General features: G+C 49.4%; 2 protein-coding genes across 3 annotated transcripts in view; one reads left to right on the forward strand and one right to left on the reverse strand.

Annotated features, from left to right (window-relative positions):
- Positions 1–17,944, reverse strand: part of sema4f (sema domain, immunoglobulin domain (Ig), transmembrane domain (TM) and short cytoplasmic domain, (semaphorin) 4F) — a 58,368-nt gene that overhangs the window by 1,300 nt on the left and 39,124 nt on the right. Inside the window, exons 4-14 of one of the 2 annotated variants that reach the window (XR_001965030.2) lie at positions 13,995–14,093; positions 13,011–13,122; positions 12,783–12,902; positions 12,039–12,190; positions 11,686–11,867; positions 11,022–11,163; positions 9,956–10,175; positions 9,640–9,749; positions 9,313–9,464; positions 9,145–9,197; positions 6,008–8,250 (exon numbers count right to left, since the gene is read on the reverse strand). Coding sequence is in view for 1 of the 2 variants with exons in the window: in XM_018730370.2 (XP_018585886.2) it covers positions 7,532–8,250; positions 9,145–9,197; positions 9,313–9,464; positions 9,640–9,749; positions 9,956–10,175; positions 11,022–11,163; positions 11,686–11,867; positions 12,039–12,190; positions 12,783–12,902; positions 13,011–13,122; positions 13,995–14,093 (2,061 nt within the window). In the remaining variant the exon portion in view is untranslated. Of the gene's footprint in view, positions 1–5,715; positions 8,251–9,144; positions 9,198–9,312; positions 9,465–9,639; positions 9,750–9,955; positions 10,176–11,021; positions 11,164–11,685; positions 11,868–12,038; positions 12,191–12,782; positions 12,903–13,010; positions 13,123–13,994; positions 14,094–17,944 lie in introns of those variants that run through there. The other variant, XM_018730370.2, reaches the window with a different exon arrangement.
- ccdc166 (coiled-coil domain containing 166) lies at positions 125–5,317 on the forward strand. Its single transcript, XM_029250479.1, has 8 exons — positions 125–344; positions 1,244–1,365; positions 2,464–2,517; positions 2,739–2,793; positions 2,880–3,024; positions 3,531–3,610; positions 3,862–4,038; positions 4,411–5,317. Exons 2-8 carry the CDS (start codon positions 1,265–1,267, stop codon positions 4,624–4,626), a joined length of 828 nt encoding a protein of 275 aa, XP_029106312.1. The 5' UTR covers positions 125–344; positions 1,244–1,264; the 3' UTR covers positions 4,627–5,317.

The following is a 17,944-nucleotide window of genomic DNA, read 5'->3' on the forward strand; positions in this document are numbered from 1 at the left end:
GACACTGCGCTCGAGAGTCACGTGTCCGCTTCCAAAACGCTCCTTCTGGTCACGTGATTCACGCTTTATACGCGTGGACGCCTGTCCCGTGGGGTGACATGTCGCGTATCCGCTTCTTGTCCTTCTCGCTGTAAAACGGACCGCTTTCCCTCCTTTTTATCCGCTTTCGCGCGTGTTTCACCCGCGTTTCACGGGTCACGTGACACGGCCGCTGCAGTTACCATGGCGACGGAGGCGTCACGGGCCGCCGGGAGCGCCGCCGGATCCGACCGCGGGAGACCGAGAAGAACCGAGACGAACCGTGAGATAAGGCGACGGGACCCGTTTGTTTACGAGCGGCACAGGTGAGCGCGCGGCCTCGCACCCCTCACTGGGCCAAGGAGCGAGCGCGCGCACGAGCGGAGTAATTCAATTGATTGATTGTTATTGATCGTCCGTTAAATCGACCACAAGTCAACGTTTGAACTTGTGTGAGTGGAACTGCAGGTGGACTGGGATCGGAGAAGCTCCTTCAGCAGCAATAGGTCGAAAGGACCCTTTTGTGGACCACTTTATCAGTGTCGGGGTCACAGCCTGGGGGTCTCGACCCAACACCCCCACGGGCTTGAGGTCCACACTCGGACTAGAATATTTCCGAACCGGCTTGATCATGCATTCAGTCTTAAGGTTATTAGCGCGCTTAGCATCACTGTTCTGGCGTCTGATATATTTAAAATATTATCATTATTATTATTAGTTGTCACACCAGCCCGTATCTAGTGTTAGCGCTTAGTAAGGACTCCAAGAGGGCCAGTCATATCCTGATATCTAATAGGGCAGCAGCATAGCGCAGTGGTTCCAGCCCCACCTGCTGCGGTACCCTTGATGAAGGTACATACCTTGGAATTGACACAGTAAAAATTACCCTGCTGTATACTTGGGTAAATCACTGTAAGAAGCTTAACCTCGGAATGAAACAGATGAGCACATTTAAACGTAACGCGGAAACAGAAGCGAACGAGGCCGCGCTCTCGTCTTCACGCCGCTGTAGTGACAGGTAGTTGTGAGAGCGTTACCCGGTAACCAGGTGCTCAGTTAGAAGACGAACATTGAGCGTGTCACGATAGTCCTTGTGCCCAGCAACACACTTTTGGCAGTAGTTATGCGACTCCAGGGTACAATAACTAAAGTTACACCATTTTAACAATCTCAGAGGTGTAAGTGCTGTAGTAGACCATCTACTGTGTGTGTGAAAAACACCCAGGGTCATCACCTGTCGGTGAGAATGGAGCAGCAGGCGAAAGGGCAGTCGGCGAAGAAGTCTTCGGCTGGGAAAGCGGCAGCGGAGCCGGTGGCGTCGGAGGAAGAGCTCAACCTGCAGAGAGAGTAAACGCACCTTGTCTGGGGACGCACTTTCTCAGTGTGTTGATCGCTTACTGAGAGGAAATCGTACCAGTGTACACTACCGTTGTGTAGTACCACTGTATAGTACATGTCCGTTACATCTATTCCACGCTTTTCTCCAAAGCCACTTACAATCCTAGGGTTACAGTTATCACGAGCTTACAATTATTTACCCATTAATAATTTTTACTGGAGCAAATTAGGGTAAGTACCTTTCTCAAGGGTATTACAGCTGGAGGAGGAGATTGAACCTGCGACCTTTTGAGCCAAACGCAGAAGCTCTAACCACTACCAGCTGTCCAGTGTACATAGTACCGGTGTATAGTGCCAGTGTGTACGAGCCGTATACCAGTACCAGGCGCCTTACATTCATTATTCATTTACCTAATAACACTCTTCTCCAGAGTGACTTACTGTGTGAAGCTACTTACACTGATTTACTCATTCATACAATTTTTCTTGCAATTTTTTAAAATAATGTTTTGCAATTTGATTATTCATACCAGTGTTGAATAGCAGGTAAGATAGCGGTTAGAGCTGCTGCCTTCGGCCTTGAAGGATCTAAGTGCGAACCCCTCTGATCAGGTGCCTTTGAGCAAGTTACTCATCCCAGGTTTACCCTGGTAAAAAATTGCCCGTTTGTATAACTGGGTAAATAATTAATAGGGGGGCACAGAAGGTTTGACTGGTGCCCACTGTGTGGCGGGTCTGGGGTTCGAGCCCCGCTTGGGGTGCCTTGCAGCGGACTGGTGTCCCGTCCTCCCGTCCTGGGTGCGTCCCCTCCCCCCTTGGCCCCGCGCCCTGCGTTGCCGGGTTAGGCTCCGGTTCACCGCGACCCCACTTGGGAGCAGCGGTTGTAGGCATTTGTTGGTTGGTTGGTACCGCAGTGTAATTCTCACTGTTTTAAGTACCTTGTTCAAGGCTACTACAGCAGGTGGGATTGGAACCTGCGTCCCAGTGAGGCAGCTCTGAGCACTACGCCACTTGCTGGTAGTGTGAAACAGAACGTTAATATATTGACAGGTGTGAATGTTTATACACACACACACACACAAGGTGTAACACTGTGTTGTCCTGCAGGTACGACGCACTGACTGACACCCTGAATGACCTTAGGAGGAAAGCAGACACTCTGTATCCGTGACCTTGTACTAAACGCATACACGCACACGCACACGCACACGCACACAGAGGTGCGTGCCACGAACCTGCGGTATAAATGGCACGACGAGCCGCGGTTCCCTTTAATAACCGGTTAAGGAACGTCCGTCACGCTGTTCGAGTGTGCGCGCGCCCCGGTCCGCAGGGGATCGATAAGTGCGTCCTCCACGTGCCCTTAACACCCTGGGCCACAGTCGCCGAGAGAACGAGCTCCTCCAGGAAGAGGCCAACCGGACGCGCACGGAGAGCGTGAGTGGCTCCCGCCGACTTTACCGCGGTAAGAGGCGTGACCCCCGGTGTGTCCGCGGGCCTTTTCTTACGCATCCCACCCACAGCAAGAGTACGCGGACTACATGGCGGGAAAGATGGAGAACCGGCAGCGCGCGGCCGCCGCGCTCGGCCGCCACAACGAGGACGAGCTGCGGAGGCTGCGGAAGGAGGGCGAGGCCACGCTGGAGAGATACACCGAGCAGGCAAACGGTAACGCGCTCCGGGGCACGGACACCCAGCAGTGGCGTGCAGCACGGTACATCTCTTACCGAATTCACCCGGAGCTCCCCCCCCCCCGCAGGGGTAACGTGATCCCGGAAAACCCTTCGTAAGGTGAATTTTCACAGATCGAACAAATATATTTACCGTTTCGAGGGTAAAAGTGTTTGTGCTCTGAGGTGGTGCCACTTACGGTAAAATGTGCCACCGAAACAGTTACTTTAATAGTTTCCATCAGTTACCATCATAACGAGGTAAGAGTGCAGTTTCCCTTCATCGCCTCCTAATACTGTACCCGGGGTAGCTGTTCAGCTGCTATGTACCGTGCACTTCACAACAGCTCACACACACGCACGCACGCACGCAGTGTTTACATGCTAATTCAACCTTTAGAGTAAAGATCAGAGAAGAGTCCACTATTGCTCTTCAGTGTAAAATACGTGACGGTGTATAACTGATAATAATGGCTACGTTCCTAAAGCCCGCGTGCGTTTCAGAGCTCAAGGAGGAGATCCTGCGGAAGGAGGAGGAGCTGCTGTCCCTCAACGCCGAGATCGCCGAGCTCATGGAGTTCAAGGTGCGGCCGAGCAGGATTTACACCGCAGCTCAGCGGGACGGTGCCTCTCGAACGGAGCGCGCTCCTCTTTTTACCCCTCATGCAGCATTTAGGAGGTCAGGAGAGAAGTGGCTCTGAAAGAGATGGGTTTGAGACCCTTCTTGTGTGTCAAGAGGGATTCAGCAGCTCTGAGGGACAGGGGGTTGCACTGCCGGAGACGGTACGACGCTTACAGGAACTCGTGGTGTGTTTGTGTGCTTTGTGAGCGGCAGAACCTGCAGCAGGAGCAGTTGGGTCGCATCGCGGAGCTGCAGAACGAGGTGGTGGCCACACACCTGAGCCACTCGCAGAGCCTGCAGGCCCTCAAGACAGGCTTCCTGAGCGAGAAGGAGAGGTACGAGGCGCAGGCCAAGCAGAAGGTGCACGCCCTGACCCTGGCCGCCAACCGTGTGAGTACCACACCACACTGCACTGACACAGTGGTCACCGTTTCGCGGTAAATTACAGTAAATCCATTTGAAACACCCCAGTCCCCTGGATGTGGACCGCAGAGAAGATTACGGCAATCGCCAGTTACTTAGTAAATAATTACCTACTGTTCAGTGCTCTGCACAGCTCATACAAGGGCCAGCAGGTGGCATGGTGCTTAGTGTAATCCCACCACCTCCTCCTGTAGTACCCATCACAATTGATACGGTAAGGAATACCCTGCTGCATAAAAGGGTACCAAAGTATAAATAATGCAATACTGAAAGTCACCATAATTAATGATAATTACGGCCCCCCTCCCCCCGAGTGCTAAGTCTTCCCGTCACCTGCAGGAGGCGCCGTCCTGCCTGATGTCCCACGCGCAGGAAGTGACCCAGGAGAACCAGCAGCTGCGGGAAGAGCTGCGCCGACTGATCCGGCAGGCGCAGGCGCTGCGTACTCAGCACGGCCGGCTGCAGGAGCAGCGGCAGCAGCTGCTCCTGGACAGAGAGCACACGCACAAACTGCGCATGCTGGTGACCGAGTTGGCGGGGGCGTCGCCCCCCTAGACAAACGCAGGTGCCCGGGCCTGCGGAACCAGGGAACGCTCCCACATTCCCATTCCCAGTGAATAGCAGGAGCCCCGATAGAGACATTGAGGTGAACTCATAAGAGGCAGCAGGGGGCGCAGCTATGCACTCAATTCCAGGTTTGAGTCCCACCTTGTGCTGCAGTTCTCTACATTTAGATAAATCACTGCTAGATGCTTTTCGGAGGAACATAAGCTAAATGTAAATCTGCACTTATGTTTGACATTTTCATAATGAGCCGTTAATTCCCAACTCACGGGCTACTCAAATTTTAGGATTTTTACAGTAAGATCAGGAGTCCAGATACTATTAAATTGCAGCTTTTTTTCCATGTAAAGACTAAAATCAACAAATCATGTAATTTGTTAAAAGGAAGTGAAAACCAAACAAATTGTAAGGAGACCCAAAAAAAAATTAAAAAAAATACTTTCAATGTCTTGCTTAAGCGCACACACACTTTTGACTGCACTGTTACTGTGTTCACATTTGACCAGTCATGTTCCACGTGTCCTTCACACTTTACTCGTTGAGATGTAATAGTTGGATTTAGACTTCCGCTCCTAGTTTCTGCCCTGAGCGGAAGACCCACCAGGGAACTTATTTGACCCATAATTCGGAAAGAGGGCAGCAGACTAGAGGGACACGTGATGGTTTCATATAAGAGGTAGTTTTATTAGTATTTACAACAAGCGTCACGATGCGTCATCCACATATTCACAACTCAAATATAGATACTCAGAACAAATGTACATTTCATTATATATAAATTATAAAAATAAAGTATTACAATTCATGTATTTACACCATTAAACATTTTCTATTTATTCAAATAAATTTAAAAGAGAAGGTAACACTTGAGGGCTATTTTAGATTTTTTCATTATTATGTTCTTTGCTTTAGATGTTAACTGCATTTTCAAAAATAGGCTACTTTATACATTTTATAATAATTTAAGAAATCCATTAAAAATGGTCCCCTGCATATAAAACAAAGGTCTGGGGAGGGGGATTGTGCACAGACACACCTTGCTTTGGGCTTTCAGGGAAACCTTGTGCAGCACTTAGCTCCAGCACCTCCAGGTCCCCTTGAAGAGACCAAGTTGCCTGTCTTGTACAAGTTCCTTTTCATCAGCCAAGATGTTACAGGTGCTTTTTAAAATAACAAAAATAAATTATGAGGGGAAAAACTAGCACTTTTACGGCACCGCTCTCAGATGCCTCATCATCAGCTGAACGGGGACTCGAATGTTTGGAGGAAACAGACTCTTGCAGGACAGGAAGGTGGGACACCTGCGAGACACGAGTAGTGACCCTTCCTGGAAAGCGGAATACACTTTGGAGACCCACGAGAGTACAGTAACTGTGTGTGTGTGTGTTTTCTCCAAACGAGGCCTCCAGGTCAGCTGCGTACCGGTGACACACAGTGCTACAAGGTGCTGAGCAGAAACACCGGCATGACTGTACACACACTTCCCTGCGTTACCTTCTCCTTGCAAAAGACACAAACGCACAAGCAGGAAGGACAAAAAACACTCCGACAACTCGAGACGAATGGCAGTGACATGCATCTTTATCTGGCAAACACAGACGACAAGAGTCACCCGTGGGTTTTATTTACTGCAGTAAAGCAAAGGGCTGCTCTGTTGAACACATTTATATATCAACACAATTTACACAAACGGTGTTTTGTAATCATCCAGTTTTAAACACATTACAAGCATTAGTTCGCCAAAGTGTGATCCTCACCTCTCACCTACAGGGCAGCGTCCAGTGACACCTTGGTGGTAAAAGACCTGCAGCCCACATCATCCGCATACATGTCACCGCACCCGCTTCGCCACGAACACGCACACGTGTCACACCGCACTAACCATCACCACCTCGCTTGCATTTGTCCATCTCGCACGTGTCCCGTAAAGCTCCGCGTGCTCCTTGGCGCAGACCTCAAAGTGCATCCAGTGGGGAGACTGCGGTACCATCCAGTCGCAGCAGCGCCGCTCCCGGCTGTACTGTGCGTTTCGCCACCTTGTTTGGTTTGCTACGTCTGCATAGGTGTGTGTTGCTCTCTCACACAAGTGTGCTCCCCTGCACTTCCAAGTAGGAATAAGCTGCTATAAAATGCGAAAGAAACTTTTACCCTTCATTCACACCACAGGTAGAGCTCTGCAGAGGCGTTCCGAGTCCGAGAGGTGCCGGAACTGCGGTGTCCCGACCCACCCACTACGTCCCTGGCTTTTCGAGATCCTCCAGGTGCCTCCTCCTTGCCACTAGTTTTCGGAAGTGGAGGGCAACCTGCTGTGAGCAGAGAGGCATGTGGGGGGCCAGGCTACGCCACTCAATAAGGGTTTGATACCTTTTCCCTCTTTTGAAAAGGAGCCCAGTTGTCAGAGCCTGGCTGTTCCACCCTGATTTTCTAAAGGACCCAAATGGGACTTTATGTACTGCTCTTCAGCTGCTGGTGTCCGTCGCTCTACGTCGAGCTGTGTGTGTAGTGTGTCACCTTGATGCAGCTATGGGACTCAAGGTAACAAACTGTTACTGTGGGGTGGGGGGTTGCTCTGGCCTGCATTCGCCCTGTAAATGTGCATCATTCTCTTTTTCTGGGAGCAGCCATAGCGACACACTTACTGTGCAGGAAAGGGGTTAGCGGGTCCAGTCTCACCCTCCACAGAGCACAGGTACATAGAAAGCCTCTACTGGACCTCTCACTGAATGGGAGGACAGACCCACACAGGCAGAGGAGGGAGTCTAGAGTTTGCGCACACGTGTGTGTGTGTGTGTGTGTGTGTGTGTGTGTGTGTGTGTGTGCGTGCGTGCGTGCTCTTTTTCTGGCCTGTTCTCTGAGCTACTAGCTGGAGCTCCAGGGGTGTTCCACTGACTGGGCATCATATGGAACTCTCCTCACACTGGGCCAAAGGGGCGCCCCTGGGCACTTTGACCTCGGGGAATTCCTCGAGCCCTGACGCTATCTCCTCCTCCAGCTGCTCAGCCATCTCCTCCGGACTCGTCTTCTCCTTGGCGTCGAGCTCCACGGCGAGGTTCACCACCGGCTCCTGCATCCTTGCGCCGCTACAGTTGGCGTAGATGGCTCCGTGCCCATTGAGCGTCCCGTTCCTCTTCTCTGTGAGGGGGACGCCCTCAGAGAGCAGACTCGCGCTGCTGGGGGTCTGGGGCGTGTCAGAGGACGGCAGGAAGTCGCGACGCTTCTCGGACGAGCGGCCGGCACCGGAACGGCCCTTCCGGAGGAGCACGCAGAGCAGGAAGCCCAAGATGACCCCGACGAACAAGCTCAAGAGGTAGGCGGCCACGATATGTCGCCCTCCGGACAGGGCCGCGACGCTGCTCGTACTGGGGTCCTGCAGGGTGAGCACGTACGCGGCCCTTCGGCACGGAGCCTGCTCACGCCCACCGTCCTCGCAGTAGCACGCGTAGCGGCCCACGTTGTCCCTCGACACGGTGACCTCCAAGTCCGAGTGGTGCTGCCGCGTGTGTCGGTCCTCGGGGTAATCCCAGGAGCAGGGTCGCGTGGAGATCTGGACGCAGGGCAGCAGGATGCGCAGCCCCTCACTCACACGGAGTTCCTTCTCTGCTGGTGCGCAGCGGCCTGGGGGGAGGGGGATGGGACACCTGCTTGTCAGCACCAGGTAATCGAAGTGAATTGTACCGCATCGCTATGTTTTTACAGTAGAGAGAGCAGGCTGAGCTCATGGAGGCTCATCGCTGCTGCCTGGCAATCGTGAGACCCAGGTTTGCACCTCCTGTTGCGGTACCTTTGAGCTGCAGTAAAAATTACACAGCTTTATAAATGGTAGATATCTATAAACAGCTTCATACGGTCCGAGTTGGTGCGGCGGAACAGAGAAAACAAAAAAATTGTCTCTAGAACAAAAAAAAAACCACAGAAAAAAAAAAAAAAAAAAAAAAAAAAGACGTTTTTGATCCCAAAATGTTGTGTCCTCCTTTCTAGTCCGTTCTACAGCTTTTCCGCTCGTATGGAAGGTCTTGCAGGGTCAGCAGGGCAACAACGGTTATGATAAATAAGCTGCTAATACAGATCATACAGAGAGCGGCTGCTATTCACACAATTTCTAATCGAACTCTGATCTCAGTGAAACACATGACCAGACTAATGGAGGAGGAGGAGGGTCCGGTCAATCCAGTGTCTGACATTTTTTAAAAAATCATTTTGACATGACAGTGATCTTATACATGACAAAAATTTTAACAATGCATAAATAATAAAGACAATAAAATAGAGGTTATTGCAAAAGATGCTGCAGTCTTCACTACTTTTAATGACCAGATCTGAATTAAAAAGTAAATATTTGTGTTATTAGAAGTCATAGCCAATAGTTCAATTATTGAAATATAACAATTTGTTCATCTGTGTTCCAATTTGCTCATTTATTCCTTTACTTTAACACTTCTAAAAAAAATATAGAAAAATAATATTGTGATGCATCGGACTGTCTGGTCATTCCAACATCGGGTCACTCACCTTCTCTACTGTCACACCTCCGAAGAGCATCATCAGACTCCGTCTGGATGGTTCTGGAGCACACGGGGGGAAAGAGTCAAATGCCAATTGGAACGGCGGTCGCAAGAAACGCAGAAGACGGTCAATTGTCAGTGATGGCAGGCGACACACGGAGCAACGCACACTTACTCTGCCAACTCCGGAGCACATGCCCCTTCCTTAGGTCGCCACACACAGCCGAGGCGCCGCGCTCGTGCACACACCTCACAGCTTGGGTACAGGGCGCACCCTTCGGCCGGGATGTTCACCAGGGTGCGAGGAGAGCCCACCAGCGCTTGGTCCTGCGGGTGGAGAGAAACGGACCTTGTGAAAACACCTTTTCAGAGCCTGTTCTACACTTATGTTCCACTTTTTCTGTTTTGCTTGGTTTATATGTAACTTGCATTCATTTATGGCAGTTAGGTGAGAGTTGTTGTGAAGCCTTTATGTAGTTAACACCCCCCCCCATTTGTTTACCCTGTGCAAAAGGATGTTGTTGACGGGCTCCTGGGCTGAGAAGACGGGGGTCTCCAGGAGCAGCGTGGTGTTCTGTCCCACCACAGAAACTCTGTGCAGTTCCCCACGATCTGTGTCACAACATTCACACCCTTACAGCAGTGCCAAAACACACTACACACTATTGAAACTCTTTCAAAGACAAGTGTACTGCACCGCAGTGCTGCTGGTACTGCAGGAGGGCCAAAGTCTAAACAACGAGGTCTTTCAATTCCTGAAATCAGCTCTGCCTTAAATCCTCTCCCCCAATTTCCTTTGATATGTGCCCTTTGCCTACCTGTGCCCAGGAGCAGGACGGCTGCGCTGCTCAGACCGTCCTGTGACACAGGTGGCGGCGCGATTGCGATCTTGGTGTAGGTTATTCCTCGTCTCACCAGCAGGGGCGCTGCGACCACACTGTTCTCCATCAGGGGGTGGTCACGCACAAACGTCAACACCTTGTCTGGCAGCTTCAGGGAGGACTCGAACCCCTCTGCCTTCAGGGCGCTCGTGATGCACTGGTGGGAAGACGAGCCCAGCATGACAGTCAAACATCACAGCTACAAGACCCCCCACTGATGATTACGTGTGGTCACTTTCTCTTTTACCGTTATTTTTACCCAGTTACAAACCTATTACCATTTACCCTAATATGTACTTTGCTTTTAGTATCTTTTTATTATTTACTTGTTGTGCGTACTGCTCTTCTACATGACTGTGCACCACACTGTAGAAAGTTCCAGAAGCTCCAGAACAAAACACCCTTGTTACTTGTAATTTTCCACAACTGAAGGCGTGTGAGTGTAGAAGACCTTGAGCAGGTTTGACTAGGATGTTTTGGGAGTATCGCTGATCTCTGTGTGTGTGTGTGTGTGTGTGTTGGAGGCATTCAGGTGCAGAGGTAAAGAACTGAGAAGCTGCTGTTGGGAAACATCTGGAGAGAAACTTTACACAAATATCTCAGAGCTTTGCTGTGCCTCGTGCTCCAACGCCACTTGAATCTCCTCACCACCCTAACACTGCAGTGACAGTGTTACACAGTTTTTATAACGAAACTGCATTCTGCAGCAGGGGGTGCAGTGGTTACCACTGCCATGTTTGGACTTCCAAGGTCCTGGGTTTGAATCCTACCACCAGCTGTAGTACCCTTGATCAATGTGTTTACCCTGATCTGATACAGAAATAATTACCCTGCACTGATATAAATGGGTATATCGTGGTACATAAATAAATGTAAAATGCAAATATGCTGAGACCTTAAAGAAGTGGACAGACTCCTGCAGTGCGCTGGGGCTCCGTTACCATACAGCATGAGGTACAGTGCAGCAGTTTGGTGCTAAATTTAGCATGGAGCACAGGGGTACCTGTCCTGGTCTAGGGCTGGGGACGGGCTCTGGGTTGATCCAGTTTTCACAGTTCTTCTTCAGCTCTTTGAAAGGCCCATCCATCACCTTCTTGATGTCCTCCAGGCTGTAGACACAAACGGCGGAGAGAGGCTCCTTCTCCCTAAGGGAGCAAGACCACAAACACAGAGGGCTGAGGGAGAAGGTGCAAAGGAGCAACGCCAGTATCTCTGACTGCTGATTAGAAAAGGCTTTCAAGGGGAGTATGAGGGGAACTGGTAGCATAGTGGTTAGAGCTACTGCCTTTGAATCCAAAGGTCGCAGGTTCGATCCCCACCTTCAGCTGTAGTACCCTTGAGTAAAGCACTTACCCTAAATTACTCCAGTAAAATTACCCAGCTGTCTAAATGGGTAAATAATTGTAACCTTAACATTGCAAGTCACTTTGGAGAAAAACGTCAGCTAAATGAATAAATGTATAGTAGTGCTGGTGCCTCGGAGTGCCTACGCTTCCAACAGGATGTGTTTTCGATCCCTGTCCAGTCTCTGCGAAGTTTGAATGTTCTCTGTTCACAAGCTTCCTCTAATCGTCCAAGCAAATGAGGTGTTTCAGGTGAACTGGTGATTCTATATTGCCTTTAGTATGTGAGCTAAGAGTACCCGTCCACCTGTGTCTGACACTGACCACTGTGAGGTGAAAATGCCATAGAAATGGGTGCTGCTGGGATCCCCTGGTCGGTGCTCCACGGTGTAGACGTCTGTCAGGATGCTGTAACGCTGGCCGCCAACACGGTCCTCACACACCAGCTGCGCCTTCAGGAAGGTTGTCCAGCGTTTCTGGAGGGTCTTCATACCCCCCACATCCCCCTAACGAGAAAATGGAGAAATGGAAGGGAAATTAAAAGGACGCAAAAGCACACAGAGCCACGAAAGACGGCGGGTCAGCGGTGTAAAGTGAGGTGGCCAGTCCAGTGAGAGACAGACTGTGTGGCCAGGCTCACAGCGCGCACGCACGCACACACACACCGACTGGCTCACCTTGCACACACGAGCCACCCTGGGCACTTTGACCTTTGTGTAGAGATCATACTCTTTGGCGACCTCTGTGAAGAAGAAGTAGATCTTGTCATCCTCTCCTTTGGGATTGTCGGGGCTTTCCTGGATGAAGGCAGAGCTCACAAACTCTGGGTCTGCGGGAACACACACAGAGTGAAGTGACATCGCAGCAGAGGTGTTTTTTCTACATAAATTCCCGTGTGTTTACATCCATGAAATTAAACTGAAATACATAACAAAAACACCGTTTATTAAACAACACGTAACAAAATAGTTTTCTTGGAAATACAGAACTGGAAAGAAAGGCCGTGCTCTTTGCGCCAGCATCTCCCCTTCAAGAACATTTTTTTCTGTAGTGGTAAGATATTGGGTGAAATTAATTTAATAAAAAATTTCAGTATTTATGTGATTTGAAAACATACAGCCAAATACTCAACACAAAGGATTTTTTTAAATCATAAAAACTTGAAATATAAAAAATAAGATTACCATCATATCAAAATGATTTAAAAGAAATTTATATGTATTCTGACACATAAAAATCACCAGTCAATCAAATGACTTTCATATAGTCATGTGCAGATTAGAAGCATTTTTTAATGTCTCTTACAAATATATATGCGATTTACCATTTCTATTTTCTGTAACCTTGTCAAAGTACATTGATTGTGACATATAGTAATTATGTAACAATGCTGCACAAGAGCTCTGGCCCCGCCCACTCACCGCTGAGCCAGTTGATGGACTGGTGGGTGCGGATTCGCTCCGCCTCGTTCCCCGTGGCCCTGGAGATATCAAACAGGGTGCCCAGGAAGTTGCTGGTGGCAGCAGTGTACAGGACTCCATCTGGTAGAAGAGACCGCTGTTAGACTGAGGAGTATGGAGCACACAACATCAATATAAAGAGTGTGTGTGTGTGTGTGTGTGTGTGTGTGTGTGTGCGCGCAGCCTTGCCTGCCATGACAGCGGTATAGTGCTGGCTGGGCTCAAAGGGACACTTCCCCTTCCCTGTCTCCATCTTCACACCACCATCCTCTGCCTTCTCCAGGGAGAAATCCAGGACATTCTTGGATGGAGAGACGAACAGAGAGGGACACACGTGACTATGTGCTGTGTCTGTCCATAGGTGATGTTCTTTCTCAAGACCACCTGAGCATCACCTCACAATTTCAGTATGTTAGTCTCACTTTCACCCCACATGGAGTACAGTATAGTGTACTGCACCGGAATCTGTTCATAAACCTGGTAGTTCTGAGACATGTTGACAACAAATCACTTTCAACATCCAAGAAGGGTCTCAAACCCATCTCCGTCAGAGTCACTTCTCATAACTGCTCCATGAACTCAAATCACACCATCTGTCACCATCACCTCTGTTTCTCCCATCACTTGTATATATAGTTACTGTGTACCATGGTACTGGACATGCTGTACTGTCTGTATCTACAGCTCTTCACTTTTGTTTCTTCCGACTTAAGCGTCACTTTGGAGAAAAGTATCTGCTAAATGAATAAATGTAATATAAAAGCTTTTGCTAAACGAATAAATGTGGATGGAAAAAAGAATGAATAAACATGGCGCAGCTCATCATATCGCACATCTGCTCGGGCCACAGGTATGAGGTGTACCGAGGTCTTGCTTCGTACGCAGGAGGGGAAAAAAAAAAAAAAAAAGAAAAAAAAAAAGCAGAACATAAGTGTGAGCCTGTTCAGTTCACTTCCCGCTTCAGTGCTGAAGGGTGTTTGTGTTCGTCTCTGTCCACAAACCTCTATGTCATGTGTCACACAAACCAATTTAACTGGCATCGGTGCCTGTGAGCATCATCTCTCGGAGGTGTTTGTTTCTGTCAGCTCATCGCACCGGAGACATGAGCACGACCCCCCCCGAGGGCACCACCGAGTGTAAAAGGCAAGAGGACTCAGCAGAGCTGTCACTCACAACTGTGGCACACTGGGGGTCAAAGGCGTAGGTGCCGCAGACGTAGATCCTGCCGTCGCTCAGGAACTCCAGCAGCCGGATGTAGTTGCGACAATCCTCCTGCGGAGGGCACCACAGACAGCAGACGGGTGTCAAGGTTGGCACGCAGTTCACGTTAGGAGCAAAAGCACAAAACAGCAGAGGTGAGCACACACTGAGCCAGTGGCTGAAGAAAAGTTCAGTGTCGCTTCACACCTGGATGATGGGACCGGACCCAAAAACCATCTGGTGCATCACGTTTTGGGCATGGGTTTGAGTCAGGCTCAAGGTGGGTGGAGTTTGCACGTCCTCCCAGTGAAGACGGCAAAGATACACCCACTAATGTATCCCCCCTTACCATGAAAAGCACACAAGTGTTGGAGCTGAGAGCAGTAACCCCACCTACCTTGCAAACCATGAATATCTACAGTATATCTTGAATATATCAGTCACCTCCATGCAGCAGGGACCATAGTGGTTACAATCACTGCCTTTACACTTAGAGGACCCAGGTTCAAATGACAGAGTACTTTCTACCTGCTCTAGAAAAATGACCCTGTTGCATTAATGGTAAATCACTGTAAAGTAACAATCGGCGGCACAGCGAGTAGTGCTGCGGTCTCACAGCTCTTGGGTGGCGCGAGAGAACGTAGGTTCGATCCCCACTCAGTCTGTGTGGAGTGTGCATGTTCTCCCTGTGTCTGTGTGGGCTTCCTCCAGGTGCTCTGGTTTCCTCCCACACTCCAAAGACATGCTGTTCAGGTTCACCCATAGTGTGTGAGTGAGTGTGTGTGTTCCACTGATGTATGGATGAGTGACCCATTGTAAGTAGTGTATCTAGCAGTGTAAATCACCGTGGTGAATAAGGTGTGTGGGCTGATTACACTACATAGTTTGTTGGAAGTCGCTTTGGACAAAAGTGTCTGCTAAATAAACATAACTGTGTATTATAGGTGGTTTTGGAGTACAACTGTTTGTGTAAATTTCTCATTCAGGTTTATTTTTTTCCCCATTTTCTTTTTCAGTATATTAACTGAAATATGCAATGCAGGATATGGAGGAGCTCCAGGGGGGTCCCAACACACATGGCGAGTGTGTCAGGAGGTGTGCCACGACTGTGCAGCTGTGTGTACACTAGAAAGGTCATGGAAAGCGAGCGTGTGTTCAAACACAGGTGCTGGTGGAAAAACGTCTGCGGACACAGAAGGAAACCGTGGTGTGTCGCGTTTAGATGAGGTGTGCGTTCAGTGGAGACCACAGTTCTCTGCCTGAGTTCGCACAGAACTGCGGGTCACAAAACGATGCCAGTTCTTCGGGGTTAAATTATTAATGGGCTCTCGTTCCCAGACCGCTGAGTGAGCGGTCAGTCGAAGAGATGGTGTGAGAAAGCTCTTAAACACAGCTCTACATTTGTGGCACATGACATTTCTTACATAAAACCACATCAGCGTTCGGGCAGACAGACCGTTCTGTGCGATTATTGCTAAAAATAAATGAAAGAACCGCAACACCCAACGCTGGCGCCCTGGGGGTGTGTGGGGTGGGGGTCAAGGACAATTGGACGCGACCGTGAAGACCAGTGCAGAGTGACAGAGTAGAAAAGAGCGAAAGCACAGTGTAAAAGGCGACGTTCACATAAAGAACACACAGAACTGGGAACATTTACCACAACTGGTACTCTGATCAGAGTTTCACACACAATATGTGCTACTGTTCATCATCCAGGTCACCCACACGTGAGCTGGCCAGCCAGTCCAGTGCCTCTCAATATTATTTTTTAAATACATCTCCAGAATGATCATTTTAAAATAGCAAAGTGGAACACAAAGCACTGGGGAAAAAAAATCTCAACACCTGAATTAATTTACTTGTAGAAAACTTTTAGCAATAAAACACACTTTAGTATAAACGTAGATTTCCTATGGAAGTGGATGGTTAACTGGCAAAATGAAACCCAAATTGTTCATTAAATATTTAAATTTGGTCTTTTTTTTTTAAAAGTTATTTTCAAGCATAAATTGTAACACTTGAAAAAATGTTTCATTCACATGTAACAATGTTATCACGTGGAAAATTTAAAGAAATGAGGCACGAGACACCAGTGGTCATGTGAGGATCAAGTGGCACCTCACACACACCGTGACACCGCGTTTGCGCTCAAGTGGCTGTCCTCACACATGCCGACATGCTTTGGCCTTCAGCATCCGCTTTGCGGTGCGGCAGACACATTGCGACAAGCCGAGAGACCGGAAGGTCAGACTTCACATAAAGGACGCAACGCCGAATAAGCGTAAGTGAGAGATAAAAACCACACGATGGTGTTTGTCTGTGTTCAGGAAGCGGGGCTGAGGGCAAATGAACCAGAACGAACACAGATCCCACACAGATGCAGGGGCTGCTGGGAAACTGGTTGTTTGGTTGAGGAACAAACATCTGAGAAGCGAGAGCGGACCGCCAACACAGTGCGGGTCACGGGCCCACCGAGAGGTCGCCTTGGCAACGAAGCTCTCGGCCAGCGTCAGCCGCGCTCGGACCAAGCGGGGGTCTGCGAGCTTCTGCCGCGACACCACAGCGTGAAGTGGCAAGACAAAGACGGTCGTCTCTGCCCAAAGATGGGCCTGCTGCGCGAGACCGGACCTCATCAGGTACAGCGTGCCGACCGAGACCTTCAGTCGCAGCTCGCCGACGCTTCCCGGGACGACCGTGCATTGGGACGAGCGCGCCTGGACACCTGTCCCCTTGTCTACAATGAGGACGCACACCGGCTTCTTTACCGTGCCTCAACACAAACGGCACCTGCAGTGCCACAGCTGCCATGGAAACTGCAAAGGGAGCCAACATCCCAGTGCCCTGCAGCGCTCTGCATGTGCACGCGCGCTCCGATTTCATTGTAGCCACTCACTCACGTGGTACAACTAATGTCTATTTCTGATAGGATGTGGTATTCAACTACGGTACACACTGCCTCGTCTGAACTTTCAAACCACATTTTTGATATTGTTTTATTGCATTTTCTCCATTGATCCATTTTCTAGAAGCTTCCTTCTGCTTTGGAGCAAACGTGCCCTCTTTTTCGGCCCCGGGCCGTTAGCCAGCAGTAAAACACACAACGCGAGAGACTGGCAGCGCAGGACCCCTTTCGTTCAACTCCCTTCCACAGTGTTCACAGCTCGCGTCTGGTATTCATCCGCAAGATGATCAATTTGCTCATTTTTATGGGATGGACTGGAAGCAATCAACACTTAAAGGAGTTACTGCTAATGTACTTGCAAGTTACAGGACTGAAGAGGTTCATAAATAAAATGCTTGATATTTATTATTAACAATAATAATAATAGACTAGCGTTCCTTGTCCCTTATCCTCTTTTACTCCGTCTCCTCTCCTGCCCCCTCTCACCCCACTGTCCAACATGACATCTCTTTCGTGCAGTTAATCACAATGTCTCCGCTGTGCACCATTAAGTCGCCCGTCACTGTCAGCCCCCCCCACCTCCCCAGAACTCCAGCGCCGTAGTGAATGCTGGGAAAAGGCTAATGAAGTTCAAAACACTGCGAAACCATATGCAAACAGCTGTGCTCAAAAAGCCCCATGAGCTCAGAAGTGATGGAGGAAAGGCTCTTGCTCGTCTCACCGTGACCAATAAACATTTCACGATGAAGAATCGACGTTCTGACGTCGTCCGTATGCAAACGAGACAAGAGCCTGTTCAGCGGAACTTCGCCGGAACAAGGAAACCCTTTCAAAGGGGTTCATCCTCAATTCCAGCACGTGTACGAAAGAAACGTACTTTTGCGGTCTGTTGACTACAAACCGGTGCACAGCAGAAACAAAACACACTTTGTTCAACTTCAGGTGTGATTATACATAAACATACACACAAACACAGGTCTGGTGTCACAGCAAACTCAGAGAGAGCTGACAACGCAAGGAA

Source organism: Scleropages formosus, chromosome 1 (genome assembly GCF_900964775.1).
Source record: "Scleropages formosus chromosome 1, fSclFor1.1, whole genome shotgun sequence".
Classification (NCBI taxonomy): domain Eukaryota; kingdom Metazoa; phylum Chordata; class Actinopteri; order Osteoglossiformes; family Osteoglossidae; genus Scleropages; species Scleropages formosus.

Coding starts and splice junctions, on each gene's coding strand:
- ccdc166 (XM_029250479.1), top strand. CDS start 1,265: ATGGAGCAGCAGGCGAAAGGGCAGTCGGCGAAGAAGTCTTCGGCTGGG. Junction 1,366..2,463: donor GAGCTCAACCTGCAGAGAGA/GTAAACGCACCT, acceptor GTTGTCCTGCAG/GTACGACGCACTGACTGACA. Junction 4,039..4,410: donor TGACCCTGGCCGCCAACCGT/GTGAGTACCACA, acceptor CGTCACCTGCAG/GAGGCGCCGTCCTGCCTGAT.